This window comes from Anarhichas minor, unplaced genomic scaffold (assembly GCF_050575085.1).
Source record: "Anarhichas minor isolate MPS153535 unplaced genomic scaffold, ASM5057508v1 ptg000108l, whole genome shotgun sequence".
Lineage (NCBI taxonomy): Eukaryota > Metazoa > Chordata > Actinopteri > Perciformes > Anarhichadidae > Anarhichas > Anarhichas minor.
This window is the reverse complement of record NW_027466554.1, coordinates 142,501-159,199: the sequence shown is the minus strand read 5'-3', so window position 1 is coordinate 159,199 and position 16,699 is coordinate 142,501. Positions and strand designations below refer to the sequence as shown.

General features: G+C 43.6%; 1 protein-coding gene across 8 annotated transcripts in view; it reads left to right on the top strand.

The window, feature by feature from the left end:
* The window catches only part of tp63 (tumor protein p63), a 44,896-nt gene that overhangs the window by 25,438 nt on the left and 2,759 nt on the right, over nt 1-16,699 (top strand). For 4 of the 8 annotated variants that reach the window (XM_076082862.1, XM_076082865.1, XM_076082863.1 and 1 more), the window contains 7 exons: nt 904-1,158; nt 11,611-11,797; nt 11,887-12,002; nt 12,962-13,071; nt 13,179-13,303; nt 13,591-13,673; nt 13,759-13,883. In XM_076082862.1, coding sequence (XP_075938977.1) covers nt 904-1,158; nt 11,611-11,797; nt 11,887-12,002; nt 12,962-13,071; nt 13,179-13,303; nt 13,591-13,673; nt 13,759-13,883 — 1,001 coding nt within the window. Of the gene's footprint in view, nt 1-903; nt 1,159-11,610; nt 11,798-11,886; nt 12,003-12,961; nt 13,072-13,178; nt 13,319-13,590; nt 13,674-13,758; nt 13,884-16,699 lie in introns of all 8 variants that reach the window. The other 4 variants (XM_076082867.1, XM_076082866.1, XM_076082869.1 and 1 more) reach the window with 1 other exon arrangement.

The following is a 16,699-nucleotide window of genomic DNA, read 5'->3' as shown; positions in this document are numbered from 1 at the left end:
TCCAGAGGCTTTAATGCTGCTGTCTGTCTTTATCGTGATAATTTTACATTGATAATTGGTGCCTGTCACCTACATCAGGTAGTGGAGGGGGGGCTGACTCCTCACATATACGGGAAAATACCGTCAAACAGAAAACGCTGTCACCTCTGGTTCTACTTTCCTTCTTTTCATTCACGCTGACAGAATAAATAAGTAAATAAATAACTACCAGTTTGAACCGTGTTTCCTCCTCTGAGACACTTGCATCCTTCAAATGCATATATGTATATATATATATATATATATATATAGTATAGTATATAGTATTATGTGGTGATTTACCAGCTGTATCGTGGTGAAAAAACTAAAACTGTAATCAAAAGCCTTGTTGGACCTTGAACGCAACACCAGGAAAGACTTGGAGCTTTGTTTTTGTTCATAGTTTCATGAGTTCTTTTGGTACACTTTCGGTGCGTTCAGGGCCCCAAACTAAAAACCTTCAACATGCATATTTTAATTCAAAGCTCTGTCTTCATTTTACATAAAATCTTTAAAGTATTATGTGGTGATTTACAAGCTGTATCGTGGTGAAAAAACTCAAACTCAACTATTCAAGACACTTGTTGGACATTGAAGGCAACACCAGGAAGCACTTTGTTTTTGTTCATAGTTTCACGTTCTTTTGGCCCCGAAATAAAAAACCTTCAACATGCATCTGTTTATTTACAGGTCAGTCTTGATTTTTACATGAAACTTTGTTGCATTAGGTTTTTTTATTCCATGTTTATTTGTTAGGGACAAATATGTATACAAAGAGAACTGCACAACAATTATCCAGTGCCGTGTATCACAGTGTTTTTAGCCCTAAAGATCAAAGTTTTTCACTTTAAATAATTCTCCGTCCCTCCTTCTCGTCTTCTCCAGTCTCAGTACACCAACCTGGGGCTCCTGAATAGCATGGACCAGAGCATCCAGAACGGCGGCTCCACGTCCACCAGCCCGTACAACAACGACCACGCCCAGAACGTGACCGCCCCGTCGCCCTACGCCCAGCCCAGCTCCACCTTCGACGCCCTCTCCCCATCGCCGGCCATCCCGTCCAACACCGACTACGCCGGGACGCACGCCTTCGACGTGTCCTTCCAGCAGTCCAGCACAGCGAAGTCCGCCACCTGGACGGTAAGAAAACCTTTGAGTCCTTGAAACCAGGCGTGACCCTATTGCACTTCCTGTTTGAAGTCAGTGTGTTTCTGGTTCAGATGTTGGAAATCAGGTGTTTAGTTGATGCTGCGTTCACTTACAAGCAGGACAATGTGGCCGCCTGAAGCTATCTGATGTTTCTATGACAGATCTCTGAGCTTCTACAGACGATCTACAACCATTAACCAAGAGAAACAGTTCATTGAGTAACCATGACTGTAACTTTACATCTACAGATTTTTTTCGTTGGGGAAATATTTCAGAAAATCAAATTCAAGACATTTTTTTTAAAACTGCAGGAACTAGTGAACTAGCAGCACGAAGAAGCACAAACAAAAGTTACAACATTGTTTTTAGCACAAACGCTCCATAAAGAAAAATACGGTAATTCACCGTGAGAGCCGCCATGTTTCTGTGACGTCAAGTTTGTTTACGACGCCCGACTTGGTATTACGTTTGGGACGAGAATTTCTTTGCACTTCACCGTGTCAGAGGTCGTATTTAGCAGATTTAGCGGAGACGTGAAGTCACGTGACCGTGGTGGAGTTCCTTTACAGACTGACGTGAAGTCACATGACCGTGGTGGAGTTCCTTTACAGACTGACGTGAAGTCACGTGACCGTGGTGGAGTTCCTTTATAGACTAACGTGAAGTCACGTGACCGTGGTGGAGTTCCTTTACAGACTGACGTGAAGTCACGTGACCTTGGTGGAGTTCCTTTACAGACTGACGTGAAGTCACATGACCGTGGTGGAGTTCCTTTATAGACTAACGTGAAGTCACGTGACCGTGGTGGAGTTCCTTTATAGACTAACGTGAAGTCACGTGACCGTGGTGGAGTTCCTTTACAGACTGACGTGAAGTCACATGACCGTGGTGGAGTTCCTTTATAGACTAACGTGAAGTCACGTGACCGTGGTGGAGTTCCTTTACAGACTGACGTGAAGTCACGTGACCGTGGTGGAGTTCCTTTATAGACTGACGTGAAGTCACGTGACCTTGGTGGAGTTCCTTTACAGACTGACGTGAAGTCACATGACCGTGGTGGAGTTCCTTTATAGACTAACGTGAAGTCACGTGACCGTGGTGGAGTTCCTTTACAGACTGACGTGAAGTCACGTGACCGTGGTGGAGTTCCTTTATAGACTGACGTGAAGTCACGTGACCTTGGTGGAGTTCCTTTATAGACTAACGTGAAGTCACGTGACCATGGTGGAGTTCCTTTACGGACTAACGTGAAGTCACGTGACTGTGGTGGAGTTCCTTTATAGACTGACGTGAAGTCACGTGACCGTGGTGGAGTTCCTTTACGGACTAACGTGAAGTCACGTGACCGTGGTGGAGTTCCTTTACGGACTAACGTGAAGTCACGTGACCGTGGTGGAGTTCCTTTATAGACTAACATGAAGTCACGTGACCGTGGTGGAGTTTCTTTATAGACTAACGTGAAGTCACGTGACCGTGGTGGAGTTCCTTTATAGATTGACGTGAAGTCACGTGACCGTGGTGGAGTTCCTTTATAGATTGACGTGAAGTCACGTGACCGTGGTGGAGTTCCTTTACAGACTAAAGTAAAGTAAAGAAAAGTAAAATAAAGTAAAGAAAAGTAAAGTAAAGTAAAATAAAGTAAAGTAAAGTAAAATAAAGAAAAGAAAAGTAAAGTAAAGTCAGGTGAAGCAATGTAAACTAAAGTGAATTAAAATAAAGTGAAGTAAAGTGAGCTAAAGTAACGTAAAGCAAATAATAGTAAAATAAAGTAAAGGCAGCGAGGAACGTCACCTGAGACGTGACGCTTCAGATCAGGACACATGATCTCACTTCTGTCCCCTGAGAGACGTCTTCTCAGGTAGACTCTGGACTTTGTCCAGATGTAACACACCTGGAAATACTCAGGTGAGAGGAGGGTGAGGATCAGGACATGATGAAGATCATTTCATAATCTGGTCCTAAAGTCTCTTGTTCTTCCTTTAACTCGTCTGATGATTCGCTGTCGGTCCCAAAAATCTTCTCGTCTCTCCAGTTGGACATTTCCGTTGGTGTCTTTGTGTAAATGACTCTTCTTCTTCATCATCATGTTTGTTTAGTGACTTTAAGATGTTGGTCATGTGACGGAGGACTTCAGAGTGTTGACGGATGTTAAAATCTCTCCTGGTGATCTCGTCTGAGATCTGTTGATGACGGAGGAGAAGCGGTGAAGCGGCTGACGTCAGCTTGTAACGCTCCGTTAACCGGCTCCTCCTCTTCCTCCTCTTCCTCCTCCTCCTCCTCATCCTCCCCAAGTGAGGTAAAGTAAAGTAAAGAAAAGTAAAGTAAAATAAAGTAAAGTAAAGTAAAGTGAAGTAAAGTAAAGTAAAATAAAGTAAAATAAAGTGAAGTGAAGTAAAGTAAAGTGAAGTGAAGTAAAGTAAAATAAAGTAAGGTAGAGTAAAGTGAAGTAAAGAAGTAATATATAGTAAAGTGAGACGAAGTAACATAAAGTAAAGTGAAGTGAAGGGAAGTAAAGTGAAGTAACGTAAAGTGAAATGAAGTAAAGTAAAGTGAAGTAAAGTGAAGTAAAATTAGGTAAAGTGAAGTAAAGTGAAGTAAAGTGACGTGAAGTAAAGTAAAGTACAATTAAGTAAAGTGAAGTAAAGTGAAGTGAAGTAAAGTGAAGTAAAGTAAAGTGAAATGAAGTATAGTGAAGTAAAGTGGAGTAAAATGAAGTAAAGTGAAGTAAAATGAAGTAAAGTAAAGTGAAGTGAAGTGAAGTAAAGTAATGTAAAGTAAAGTGAAGTGAAGTAAAGTAATGTAAATTGAAGTAAAGTAAAGTAAAGTAACATGAAGTAAAATGAAGGTAAATAAAGTAAAGTGAAGTGAAGTAAAGTGAAGTGAAGTGAAGTAAAGTAAAGTGAAGTAAAATTAGGTAAAGTGAAGTGAAGCACAATTAAGTAAAGTGAAGTAAAGTGAAGTAAAATTAGGTAAAGTGAAGTGAAGCACAATTAAGTAAAGTGAAGTAAAGTGAAGTAAAGTGACGTGAAGTAAAGTAAAGTACAATTAAGTACAATTAAGTAAAGTGAAGTAAAGTGAAGTGAAGTAAAGTGAAGTAAAGTAAAGTGAAATGAAGTATAGTGAAGTAAAGTGGAGTAAAATGAAGTAAAGTGAAGTAAAATGAAGTAAAGTAAAGTGAAGTGAAGTGAAGTAAAGTAATGTAAAGTAAAGTGAAGTGAAGTGAAGTAAAGTAATGTAAAGTAAAGTGAAGTAAAGTGATGTAAATTGAAGTAAAGTAAAGTAAAGTAACATGAAGTAAAATGAAGGTAAATAAAGTAAAGTGAAGTGAAGTAAAGTGAAGTGAAGTGAAGTAAAGTAAAGTGAAGTAACATAAAGTAAAGTGAAGTAAAATGAAGTAAAGTGAAGTGAAGTAAAGTAAAGTGAAGTAAAGTGAAGTAAAGTGAAGTAAAGTGAAGTGAAGTAACGTAAAGTAAAGTAACGTAAAGTAACGTGAAGTAAAGTGAAGTAACGTAAAGTAAAATGAAGTAAAGTAAAGTGAAGTAAAGTAAAGTGAAGTAAAGTGAAGTAACGTAAAGTAAAGTGAAGTGAAGTAACGTAAAGTAAAGTGAAGTAACGTAAAGTAAAATGAAGTAAAGTAAAGTGAAGTAAAGTAAAGTGAAGTAAAGTGAAGTAACGTAAAGTAAAGTGAAGTGAAGTAACGTAAAGTAAAGTAACGTAAAGTAAAGTAACGTAAAGTAACGTAAAGTAATGTGAAGTAAAATGAAGTAAAGTAAAGTGAAGTAAAGTGAAGTAAAGTAAAGTGAAGTAACGTAAAGTAAAGTGAAGTAAAATGAAGTAAAGTGAAGTGAAGTAAAGTAAAGTAAAGTAACGTAAAGTAAAGTGAAGTAAAATGAAGTAAAGTAAAGTGAAGTAACGTAAAGTAAAGTAACGTAAAGTAAAGTAACGTAAAGTAACGTAAAGTAATGTGAAGTAAAATGAAGTAAAGTAAAGTGAAGTAAAGTGAAGTAAAGTAAAGTGAAGTAACGTAAAGTGAAGTAAAATGAAGTAAAGTGAAGTGAAGTAAAGTAAAGTAAAGTAACGTAAAGTAAAGTGAAGTAAAATGAAGTAAAGTAAAGTGAAGTAACGTAAAGTAAAGTGAAGTAAAATGAAGTAAAGTGAAGTAAAGTAAAGAAAAGTAAAGTTAAGTAAAGTGAAGTAAAGTAAAGTAAAGTAAAATGAAGTAACGTAAAGTAAAGTGAAGTAACGTAAAGTAAAGTGAAGTAAAATGAAGTAAAGTGAAGTAAAGTAAAGAAAAGTAAAGTTAAGTAAAGTAAAGTAAAGTAAAGTAAAGTAAAATGAAGTAACGTAAAGTAAAGTGAAGTAACGTAAAGTAAAGTGAAGTAAAGTAAAGTAAAGTGAAGTAACGTAAAGTAAAGTGAAGTAAAGTAAAGTGAAGTAAAGTAAAGTGAAGTCAAGGCGTGGTGGACTATCTCAGCGGATTCCTCTGGGACACGCCGACTGTGGGATCGTGACATTTACTCATTTCCCACACTGCCTCACTCATCCCTCTCATTTTCACCGTCCAAAAACAAAAGTGTTTGTGTGAAGTGTAACTGTGAGGAGGTTTGGTGAGCGGCACGCCCCGACAAACACCGCTCATCACAACACATGATGCAAGACTGGTTAGATGGGTCTGACTCCACATGGAGACCAGTGGATGGTTATTAATTATCACATAATGCCTCATTTGCATATTTAAACATAACATTCAGAAAACTAGAAATACTTAAAAATCATTGTCTTAATGTCAGTAATCAACTGGGGAAGTTTCATGAAGTAATCATGACTTCACATTAAAGTTTGGTTTTATGTTCCTGTGGAAACACTGAATAAATATTAAAAGATGAAAAACAACAATGAGAGCTAAAAAAACACACAGCAAACATCAGAACATAAAAATCTGTGACAAATGAACCTGCATGTGTTTAAATGGAGGAAATAATCCTGCATGATTAGAAGTAGAAAATAGTCAAATATGTATGTATATATATATATAGTTATATAGAAAATCTTTCTCCGGATGTTGAGGCAGATTTGTTGTAGAATCTTCTTGTCTTCTTGTTCTCTCCTGTCACATCTCTTATTCTTATTTATTCTTATCTGGATATATTATATATTAAATTAAAGTGTTCTAGTATTTGGTGTTAATGGAGGAGATTGAAAAACGCTCCCTCATCTGGTCTGAGGAGATCTCTGACAACGCTCCAGGATGTGAGCTGCTGGACTGACGAACTGGGGGACTAATGGTCTGGTGACCTGATGGACTGGTGGTCTGATGGACTGGTGGTCTGGTGGACTGATGGACTGGTGGACTAATGGTCTGGTGGTCTGATGAACTAATGGTCTGGTGGACCGGTAGTCTGGTTGTCTGGTGGACTGGTGGTCTGGTGGTCTGATGGACTGGTGTTCTGGTGGACTGATGGACTAATGGTCTGTTGGTCTGATGGACTAATGGTCTGGTGGACCGGTGGTCTGGTGGTCTGATGGACTAATGGACTAATGGTCTGGTGGACTGGTGGTCTGGTGGACTGGTGGTCTGATGGACTAATGGTCTGGTGGACCGGTGGTCTGGTGGACTGGTGGTCTGGTTGTCTAGTGGACTGGTGGTCTGGTGGTCTGATGGACTGGTGTTCTGGTGGACTAATGGTCTTTTGGTCTGATGGACTAATGGTCTGGTGGACCGGTCGTCTGGTGGTCTGATGGACTAATGGACTAATGGTCTGGTGGACTGGTGGTCTGGTGGACTGGTGGTCTGATGGACTAATGGTCTGGTGGACCGGTGGTCTGGTGGTCTGGTGGACTGACGAGCTGGTGGTCTGGTGGACTGGTGGTCTGATGTTTCTCTGTGCACAGATCTTTTGAAGACCTGCAGGATCCTCCTCAGGACTTAGTGGACTGTTGTTCTTTCTGATGACTGTTGCTCATGAAGACACACCTAATCCTCAACCCACACCTTAACCTCTTCCTGTCTGGGACGTGTGTGACACACACACACACACACACACACACTCGTCAAGACTTCCCAGAACACTGCTCCCACACGGTTTCCTCGCTGGCACTCCTTCTGTCTCCATGAACGTGGTCTTTGCAGTCATTGTTGGTCCACTGATGCAACTATTGTGCGTCTGAAGTTGTGTTGTGTGTTTCCTGTGTTGTGTGTGTGTGTGTGTGTGTGTGTGTGTGTGTGTGTGTGTGTGTGTGTGTGTGTGTTAAGAAGAATGTCAGAGCTGCAGGGATTACAGTAATGGATGGAGGGCCTGCAGATAATACTTGTGTAAATAGCGTGTGGCTCTCTGCTGAACCCGGTGCTCTGAGAGTGGGCTCTGTCTTTTTCAGAGACTTAAGCTTCTTCATGGTTGCATCTCACATTGCGCCGCAGGAGGAGGAGGAGGAGGAGGAAGGAGAGCCCTGGCAATGCTCAAAGAGAAGAGTGTTCCAGCGAAAGGCAGCAAGACGCAGCTTGTCTCTGGAACATCTGCGGGCCCGTCCCACGCCTCACGGGATGGGGCCGAGACTTGTTTGTGTCAGGACGCTTGTCTCGACTCGCCCATCACAGGAGACGAAGCCCTGAGAGCTGCAGAGGGGAATTTCTTTTTTCTTTTTTATGAGGGAGCTCTTCATCACCGTCCTCTGATCTGAGAGCTGCAGCAGTGATTCACCTCGACATGCTGCAGTTGTGTAAATAGAGAAAAACAGTAAAGAGTCGATCCTCAGCTCTCAACACTAAACTGTAGAAACAAACAGCTTCTTTGTTTATTGGAGCCATTCAAACTTTCATGAACGAAGTCGGTTCATCGCGAGATGTGACGAGAGTTCAAGTTGGAATAAGCAGTAAATGTAGCTGTGATTCTCTGTGTGGACATCAAGTGGCGCTGCACTGATATCCTGGGGTCAGGTCTACAGGGTCCAGGTCTACAGGGTCCAGGTCTTAAACCAGCGCGGCGTAAACACTTTGTTGTGTTTGATCGTCGGTGGAAACAAAATGGACTTTGTGTACGTTGATGCAAGGTGAAGTAAATAAAAGTATTGTGATCCTAGATGAAGAACGTGTTGTAGTTAACGTAACGCACATCTAGTGGGAACGTTTGGTAACTTTCAACCAGCTCAGTCCTTCAAAGACACGTCAGTAGCTCACAGGCTCCACCCACTGAACCCCAAAACCAATCTCCAAAACTACACCATTCATCTCAGTCACAAGATGTCAAAAACGTCATTACCGTCAGATTTTCGTCTTTCTGACGGTCCTTGAACACATCATGTGTGACAAACACTTCCGTTAGAAAAATAAACCAAAACGAAGATTAAAATCATATTTCATCTAAAACATTGTATTCTTCGTGTTCTCATTATAAATGTCTCCTCTAATAAAGAGTTCACTTTAACCAGATTGTGTAAAAACATTAAAGTGTGAAACTATGACGTCATGATTGATTCATCTGAGACCAACAGTCATGTGACTACAAGGAGGAGACACTCTGACTGAACTACAGGAAGTGAACACAGAGAGGAGAGAGGAGAGGAGAGAGAGGAGAGGAGAGGAGAGGAGGAGAGAGGAGGAGAGGGGAGAGGAGAGAGGAGAGGAGAGAGGAGAGGAGGAGAGGCTGAAACATGTGAATAGATTAATATTTATAACGCGTAGAGACTCTATTTGTTTTCATTGGTAAAACTTAGACACTTGAAACATGTTGGATATTTAGATTATATTGTTTCTAATTTTTGTAATCAAAGAAATTCAACTTGTTTCCTTCTTCTTAATGATTGATGTCATCATAACTGTTATTCTCACTAAAGACATGTTCTAGTTCTGCTTCTAGTCATGATGGTTCTATAGCGATGAAGGACTTTTATTTTGAAGGGAAAATCAAAGTCACAGAGAGAAATGTGACCGGAGAGAAAAAACGCCCTAAAAGCTGCGTTTGGGGTTCGGAGGGTTAAAGCTGCGTGTTTGACTCGTTCTGGTCTCACGGAGCCGTCAGTGTTCAGGTGTCACCGCTCACACAACATTTGAGGAGGAAAAGGTCGCGTTCCTCTAAAACAAGTCCACATTTCACCAGAGGCAGGTGTCTCACCTCCGCCTCAGAGTGGAGCAACATGTTGAGTGAGACAGATGAGGGAGAAGCTCCGGGCGTGACGGGACACGCCAGGAATGAAGAGGACAAGACCAGAGGCGCCAAACAGCGCTTGTTTAAGGCCTCCGTGTTTGTCAGGACTTGACTGGAGCATGCGCCCGCAGCGCCTGTCAGCCACAGCGCAGGGCCTGTCCCGACCTGCAGCGCACGGGAAGTGTGCGTGTATTAGAACGTTACTGCACACACACACACACACACACACACATGCATCACAGACACACACACACACACACATGCATCACAGACAGCGAGCATGGGATTAATAAGAGAACGTCCTGCAGCAGGATTCGTCTCTGCCTCACTGCTCATGAGCAAAGCGCTGATTCAAGTGTGTGCGTGTGTGTTTTTTTTCCTGCAGAAGCACACACACGGAGCGTTTTCTTTCTCTCTTTCAGACGTTAGTGTGATGGAGCGGCTCTGTATTGTGCTACCGAGTGTTTGCAGTTCACATTGTGACCAATGAAAGGCTCATAATTACATGTTAACACCTGAACGCACCGCGCCCTGTGTGAGCCACTGAATCCCATCAGTCAACCCGCTGTCCTCCAGCAGCACATAGCTGAGTGTGTGTGTGTGTTCAAAGTTTGTACCCCGAGGGCTGGGAGGGAGCTGTGTGTGTGTGTGTGTGTGTGTGTGTGTGTGTGTGTGTGTGTGTGTGTGTGTGTGTGAGTGTGTGTGTGTGTGTGTGTGTGTGTGTGTGTCTGTGTGTGTGTGTGTGTGAGTGTGTGTGTGTGTGTGTGTGTGAGTGTGTGTGTGTGTGTGTGTGTGTGTGTGTGTGTGAGTGTGTCTGTGTGTGTGTGTGTGTGAGTGTGTGTGTGTGTGTGAGTGTGTGTGTGTGTGTGTGTGTGTGTGTGTGTGTGAGTGTGTCTGTGTGTGTGTGTGTGTGAGTGTGTGCGAGTGTGTGCGAGTGTGTGTCTGTGTGTGTGTGTGTGTGTGAGTGTGTGTGTGTGTGTAGGATTATGATCTAAACAAACTTCTCTGATTAGATCTCTGATTCTGTCCTCCTCCTCCTCCTGCTCCTCCTCCTCCTCCTGCTCCTCCTCTTCGTCTCCACCTCATTTAGCTGAGTGACGGAGGCGTATGGGGTATCAGGTTAGGAGCAGCTCAACCATCCATCTTAGGCTTTTCTTTTCTTTCCTGGAAGCTGCTTTGATTTGAAAGAAGAAGAAGAAGCTCGTTAGTCAGCGTCTTCATGTTTTATGCACAAATGTTATAAACATGGACGGGTTTAGTTCACAACAGATAAAGAATATAAAACACTGAGGATAAAACCACAGAGTTCAAACTCAAAAGTAATGAATAAATAAATGATCACTTATATTGAGGCTGTTATTTGTGATAGTTTTATGTTTAAATATGCATGTGAGGCATTATCTTATTAACCTTCAGCACACAGAGAGGAATGAACGAGTGAAGTTTGGTGAATGTAAGAGCTGCTGAAGTGGAGATTTATCATCAGAGTCTGAGAACAAACTCATTGAGAGGAAACGTCCTTTAAAGAGACGTTTAGTTACATTACAGACATTTAGAGACTCTACAGGTGAACACATGAACTCATAGATATCACCATGAAACTTCACCACTTCATCACTCACATTAAGATCAGTATTTATTGTATTACAAGTTTACTGAAATGTGATGTTTAAATATGCAAATGAGGCTTTATGTAACGGTAACTTTTGGTGAATTTAGTAGAAATCTACAAACAGACAAAGTATAAAATAAATGTTTTATTTCCTTCAGTCTGACAGAAGACGAGTTAAGGAGGAGGAACCATGTCTGTGTAACGTCTCAGTGGGTTCGGTGTACTTCTATTCTTCTTCATCGTTGATCAGCGTTTTATGAATATTGACTAAATGTAGTGAACAGGAATCCGGAGGTTAGTTGGAAGTTGAGCTGACGAGAGGAAACGTGATCAGAACCAAACTGAAGCGGATTGGTGCTCCTCGTCCTCCATCAGAACGTGTCTGGCTGCTTTAAATGACAGAAAGAAGGGAGTTGTAGATGGCGGTTCGATGGATCCTTCACTTCATGTGATGAGAGGCAGCAGGGAGATGAAAGCCAGGCCCGGGCTCTTAATTGCAGCTGGAGGGTCCACTTTATGGCTCTCAAAGGAAGTCCCAGAGGCTGAACCGTCTTTAAGGAGGTCCTAATCACAGTCCTGAGCTCCGGGGGAGAAACCAGAAGTGCAGCAGCTGTTCACAAACATTCATGAAAACATTTGTACCTGCTCTTCATTCAAACAGTTCTTTTCTCCTCTTCTGTCCTCTTCCAGTACTCCACGGACCTGAAGAAACTCTACTGTCAGATCGCCAAGACGTGTCCGATCCAGATCAAAGTGCTGACCAACCCGCCGCAGGGCGCCGTCATCAGAGCCATGCCGGTCTACAAGAAGGCCGAGCACGTCACCGAGGTGGTGAAGCGCTGTCCGAACCACGAGCTCAGCCGCGAGTTCAACGATGGTCAGTTCTTTTACATTTCATCTCATTCAGCTTTCTCTCTTCGGGGGGGAATCGTAGTTTTTTTATTGACACCGGGTCGCTGCTTCCAGGTCAGATTGCTCCTCCCAGTCACCTGATCCGCGTGGAGGGAAACAACCACGCCCAGTACGTGGAGGACTCCATCACTGGGAGACAGAGCGTCCTGGTTCCCTATGAACCGCCTCAGGTGAGAGTCCTGTGGACGGACTGCATCTCATTACGGGTTAAAGATCGTAGAACCTCTGTTATGTTTTATCGGCAGTGTCACTTTAATTCTTCTTTTAGAGGGCGGGGCCACACGGCTTCATCCTCTCAGCCAATCACAGCTTCAGGAAGGTTCATATGAACTCTATGTAAAGGATGTTTGAAGCACTTAAGTAACACAAGTACCTTTACTTGGTTCTCTTTAAGGCAATCGGTTTGCATGGTTTTAAGTACATGACAAGTAAATACAACTGATCACATTAGTTAGCCCAACTTAAAAATAAATGTGTTGTTTGCAATACACACAAAGTACATTTCACTTGAAATGCTTAAGTGGTTTGAAATAGTTATTCTGAGTAGGCTATACAAAGTCAAAAGTACATCTTGAGTAAAGTTTTAAGTACTCTTGAGTAGTAACTTTTCTTTAGTTACTTAAACTCAAGGGTAAGTGTACTCCACTAAATAAGCATCTGTTAGTACAACTTGCAATACATATTCAACTTCACTTACATGAAACAAATACCTTTACGTGTTTTTTTTAAGGCAATCGGTTTGCATGCTTTTTTTAAGTAAGGTTAACTAATTAGATTTTACAGTGTATCCGGTAATAACGTGGAAATATTTGTGTTTGTATTCTGTCTCAATATAAAAACTTGACTTTATGAGAACGTTTTCCTTCAACATCAACAAAATGTGTCCAGAGACAAAGAAGGAGTCGGTTTTCTTCTCGTCTTTGGATGTTTTAAATAAATGTGATTTAATAAAACAGTGAAATAGAAATTGAAACTCTTTAAAACTCCATTGACGTGGACTTAAATGTGCACGTTTCTCGTCTTCCTCAGTGTTTCTCTGTAGAAATCCAGCGGCAGACGTCAAAGCTTTTAAATTCAGGTGTTTGCTTCTTTGCTGACGCGTCTCACCCTCCGTGTCCTCGTCTCTCAGGTTGGGACAGAATTCACCACAATCTTGTACAACTTCATGTGCAACTCCAGCTGTGTGGGGGGGATGAACCGGCGGCCCATCCTCATCATCGTCACCCTGGAAACCAGAGAGTAAGAGACGTCCCGTCCTTGTCCTCCAGTCGTTTTGCCATCACTGGGTTGTGTCTTACCTGCTGTGTGCCCCCCCCCCCCCTCCCTTCCCCGTCTTCTCCCTATAGTGGACAGGTACTCGGCCGACGGTGCTTTGAGGCCAGGATCTGTGCCTGCCCGGGTCGAGACCGGAAGGCGGACGAGGACAGCATCCGAAAGCAGCACGTGACGGACGGCACAAAGAGCAGCGATGGTACGAGGTCACTGTGTGATGTGATGGTGTTGGTTGTGATGGTGGTGATGGTGTTGGTGGTGATGGTGGTGAAGATGATGGTGGTGATGGTGTTGGCGTTGGTGTTGATGGTGTTGGTTGTGATGGTGGTGATGGTGTTGGCGTTGGTGTTGATGGTGTTGGTTGTGATGGTGGTGATGGTGTTGGTTGTGGTGGTGATGGTTGTGATGGTGGTGGTCTTCCTGCTCTGGCTCAGATTGATCACATGACCAGCGGTCCTCACTCTCCTCTCTTTCTCCTCCTCTCAGCTTTCCGTCAGGTGTCTCACGGCATCCAGATGTCCACCATCAAGAAGAGACGGTCCACGGACGAGGAGGTCTTCTGTCTGCCGGTGAGTGTCGCCTCTGTCTTTTAAACATTCATCAAACGTGGAGCGTCCGAGCCACTCGCTGACCCGTCTCCATCTCCTCCTCCAGATCAAAGGACGGGAGATCTATGAGATTCTGGTGAAGATCAAAGAGTCTCTGGAGCTCATGCAGTTCCTGCCTCAGCACACCATCGAGTCGTACCGGCAGCAGCAGCAGAACCTGCTTCAGAAACAGTGAGTATGGTTCATCTTCATCGTCTCTATGAGGGACACCTCGAGGTCTCTGTCTCCAGATCCTCAGACTTTATAGAAGAAGTGGACGTAGTCATGGTGACGTCTCTCATTGGTTTGTGGACGTTTTGAAGCCTAGAGTTCAGCGATTTCGCCATCGCCATCTTGGATTATGGCTGTTCCCATTTTTTTTGCAACCAGTGAACAGGAAGTGACCATATCTGGACTGAGGAGGAGTGACGTAGAGACACCGTATACGTCTCTGGTAGAGACCTGTCAATCAGCGTGTAGCCCCGCCCTAAAGCATCCCCTGCTTTATGGTCTGTGTGACTCTAAATGGACCATAATGTACTAAATGAACATCATGCTGTATTGAAGAAGACTTGAAACTAGAGATTGAGACCATAAACTAATGTTTACAATGTTTACTGAGGTAATAAATCAAGAGAGAAGTAGAGTCATTTTCTCATAGACTTCTATACAACCAGAGGAGTCGCCCCCTGGTGGACACTAGAGAGAATGCAGGAGGTTTCTTGGTTCTGGTTTCCTCCCAGCTGACTTTGAGCTGTGTGTTTTCTTCGTTAAGGAGAAGACGGTGACGCCTTCGGGTGCTCTGCCAGATTTTTTTGCACAACAACAGAAAACAAAGTCCGCTCCTCATCCCGGTCTTATTAAAATGCCCACTTGTGTAAGTGATAGTTTGTTGCTGTGATGATAATTATTGTTATGTTCACGTTTCCCATTAAGAGACTGCAGACCGCCTCCTTTACTGGTTCTTCATTCTGTTTGTTACGGTCACACCATCAATTATTGATATTAATAACATTTCATTCAATCATGTGATCGGGTTTTAGTTGGTTTGTTCATTTTAGATTCAGGAGATAAAACATAACTAATATGCAATGTTTAAATATGCAAATGAGGCATTATGTAATGGTAACTTTTGGTGAATTTAGGAGAAATCTACAGACGTAGTAAAGTAAATGTTTTAGACGTGTTATGGAAGAAAAATAGAAGAAACTGAATCATTGAGAACATGAAGTCTCACTGGAGTCTGGTGTTTCTGTTCTTCAGCGTTTCTGACCTGAGATCAGTGTTAGAGCGCCTCCTCCTGGATCAATCAGGAACTACAACACAGATTATGAACTACTCATAGGAACAGTTACATCATCTCTGAGTCTTCATCACTCAGTCTTCATCTCTGGTTCAACTACTGTTCTGATCCTTTATCAGGTATCTGCACCTCCTCCTAACATAAACATCATTTATGTTTATGAATTGATTTGAGTTATTGATCAGTTTGTGACATATTGAACATGAACCCGTTCATGGACCTGGTTTTGAGAGCAGGACTCTGAACCCCTTCATGGACCTGGTTTTGAGAGCAGGACTCTGATCCTGTTGGAACGGGACAGTTCGGAGGACACAGATAACAGCGTCAGAGTCACTTCTGCAGGTTTTCAGGATCTTTAATTAAACAAACTCAAAGAAACACAAAACAACAGAAAACTGATCTCAGTCCAGATCTTGTTCACAAAACTAGAAAATAAAGTATTTGAACCGAGCCGCTAGACGACCGGTCTCAACTCTCTCCAACCCTGGAGGTCTTGCACTCCACATGTTCTCTCTGATCACCTTCATTCACCTCCCTGATGAGGAGATCAGCTCTAGGTGTGTCTCCTCCCTCACCTGGAGCTGATCTCCTGAGGGAGTGGGAGGAGCCTCTGGGAGAAACGTAGACTCCTCTGGACCTCGGCTCCTTACTCTGGACCTCGGACCCTTACTCTGGACCTCGGACCCTTACTCTGGACCTCGGCTCCTTACTCTGGACCTCGGACCCTTACTCTGGACCTCGGACCCTTATTCTGGACCTCGGACCCTTACTCTGGACCTCGGACCCTTACTCTGGACCTCGGCTCCTTACTCTGGACCTCGGACCCTTATTCTGGACCTCGGACCCTTACTCTGGACCTCGGACCCTTACTCTGGACCTCGGACCCTTACTCCGGACCTCAGCTCCTTACTCTGGACCTCAGCTCCTTACTCTGGACCTCAGACCCTTACTCCGGACCTCAGCTCCTTACTCTGGACCTCAGCTCCTTACTCTGGACCTCAGACCCTTACTCTGGACCTCAGCTCCTTACTCTGGACCTCGGACCCTTACTCCGGACCTCGGCTCCTTACTCTGGACCTCAGCTCCTTACTCTGGACCTCAGACCCTTACTCTGGACCTCAGCTCCTTACTCTGGACCTCAGCTCCTTACTCTGGACCTCGGCTCCTTACTCTGGACCTCAGACCCTTACTCTGGACCTCAGCTCCTTACTCTGGACCTCAGACCCTTACTCTGGACCTCAGCTCCTTACTCTGGACCTCAGCTCCTTACTCTGGACCTCGGACCCTTACTCTGGACCTCAGCTCCTTACTCTGGACCTCGGACCCTTACTCTGGACCTCAGCTCCTTACTCTGGACCTCGGACCCTTACTATGGACCTCAGCTCCTTACTCTGCACCTCAGCTCCTTACTCTGGACCTCGGACCCTTACTATGGACCTCAGCTCCTTACTCTGCACCTCAGCTCCTTACTCTGGACCTCAGCTCCTTACTCTGGACCTCGGACCCTTACTCTGGACCTCAGCTCCTTACTCTGGACCTCGGACCCTTACTATGGACCTCGGCTCCTTACTCTGGGCCTCGGCTCCTTACTCTGGACCTCGGACCCTTACTCTGGACCTCGGACCCTTACTCTGGACCTCGGCTCCTTACTCTGGACCTCGGACCCTTATTCTGGACCTCGGACCCTTACTCTGGACCTCGGACC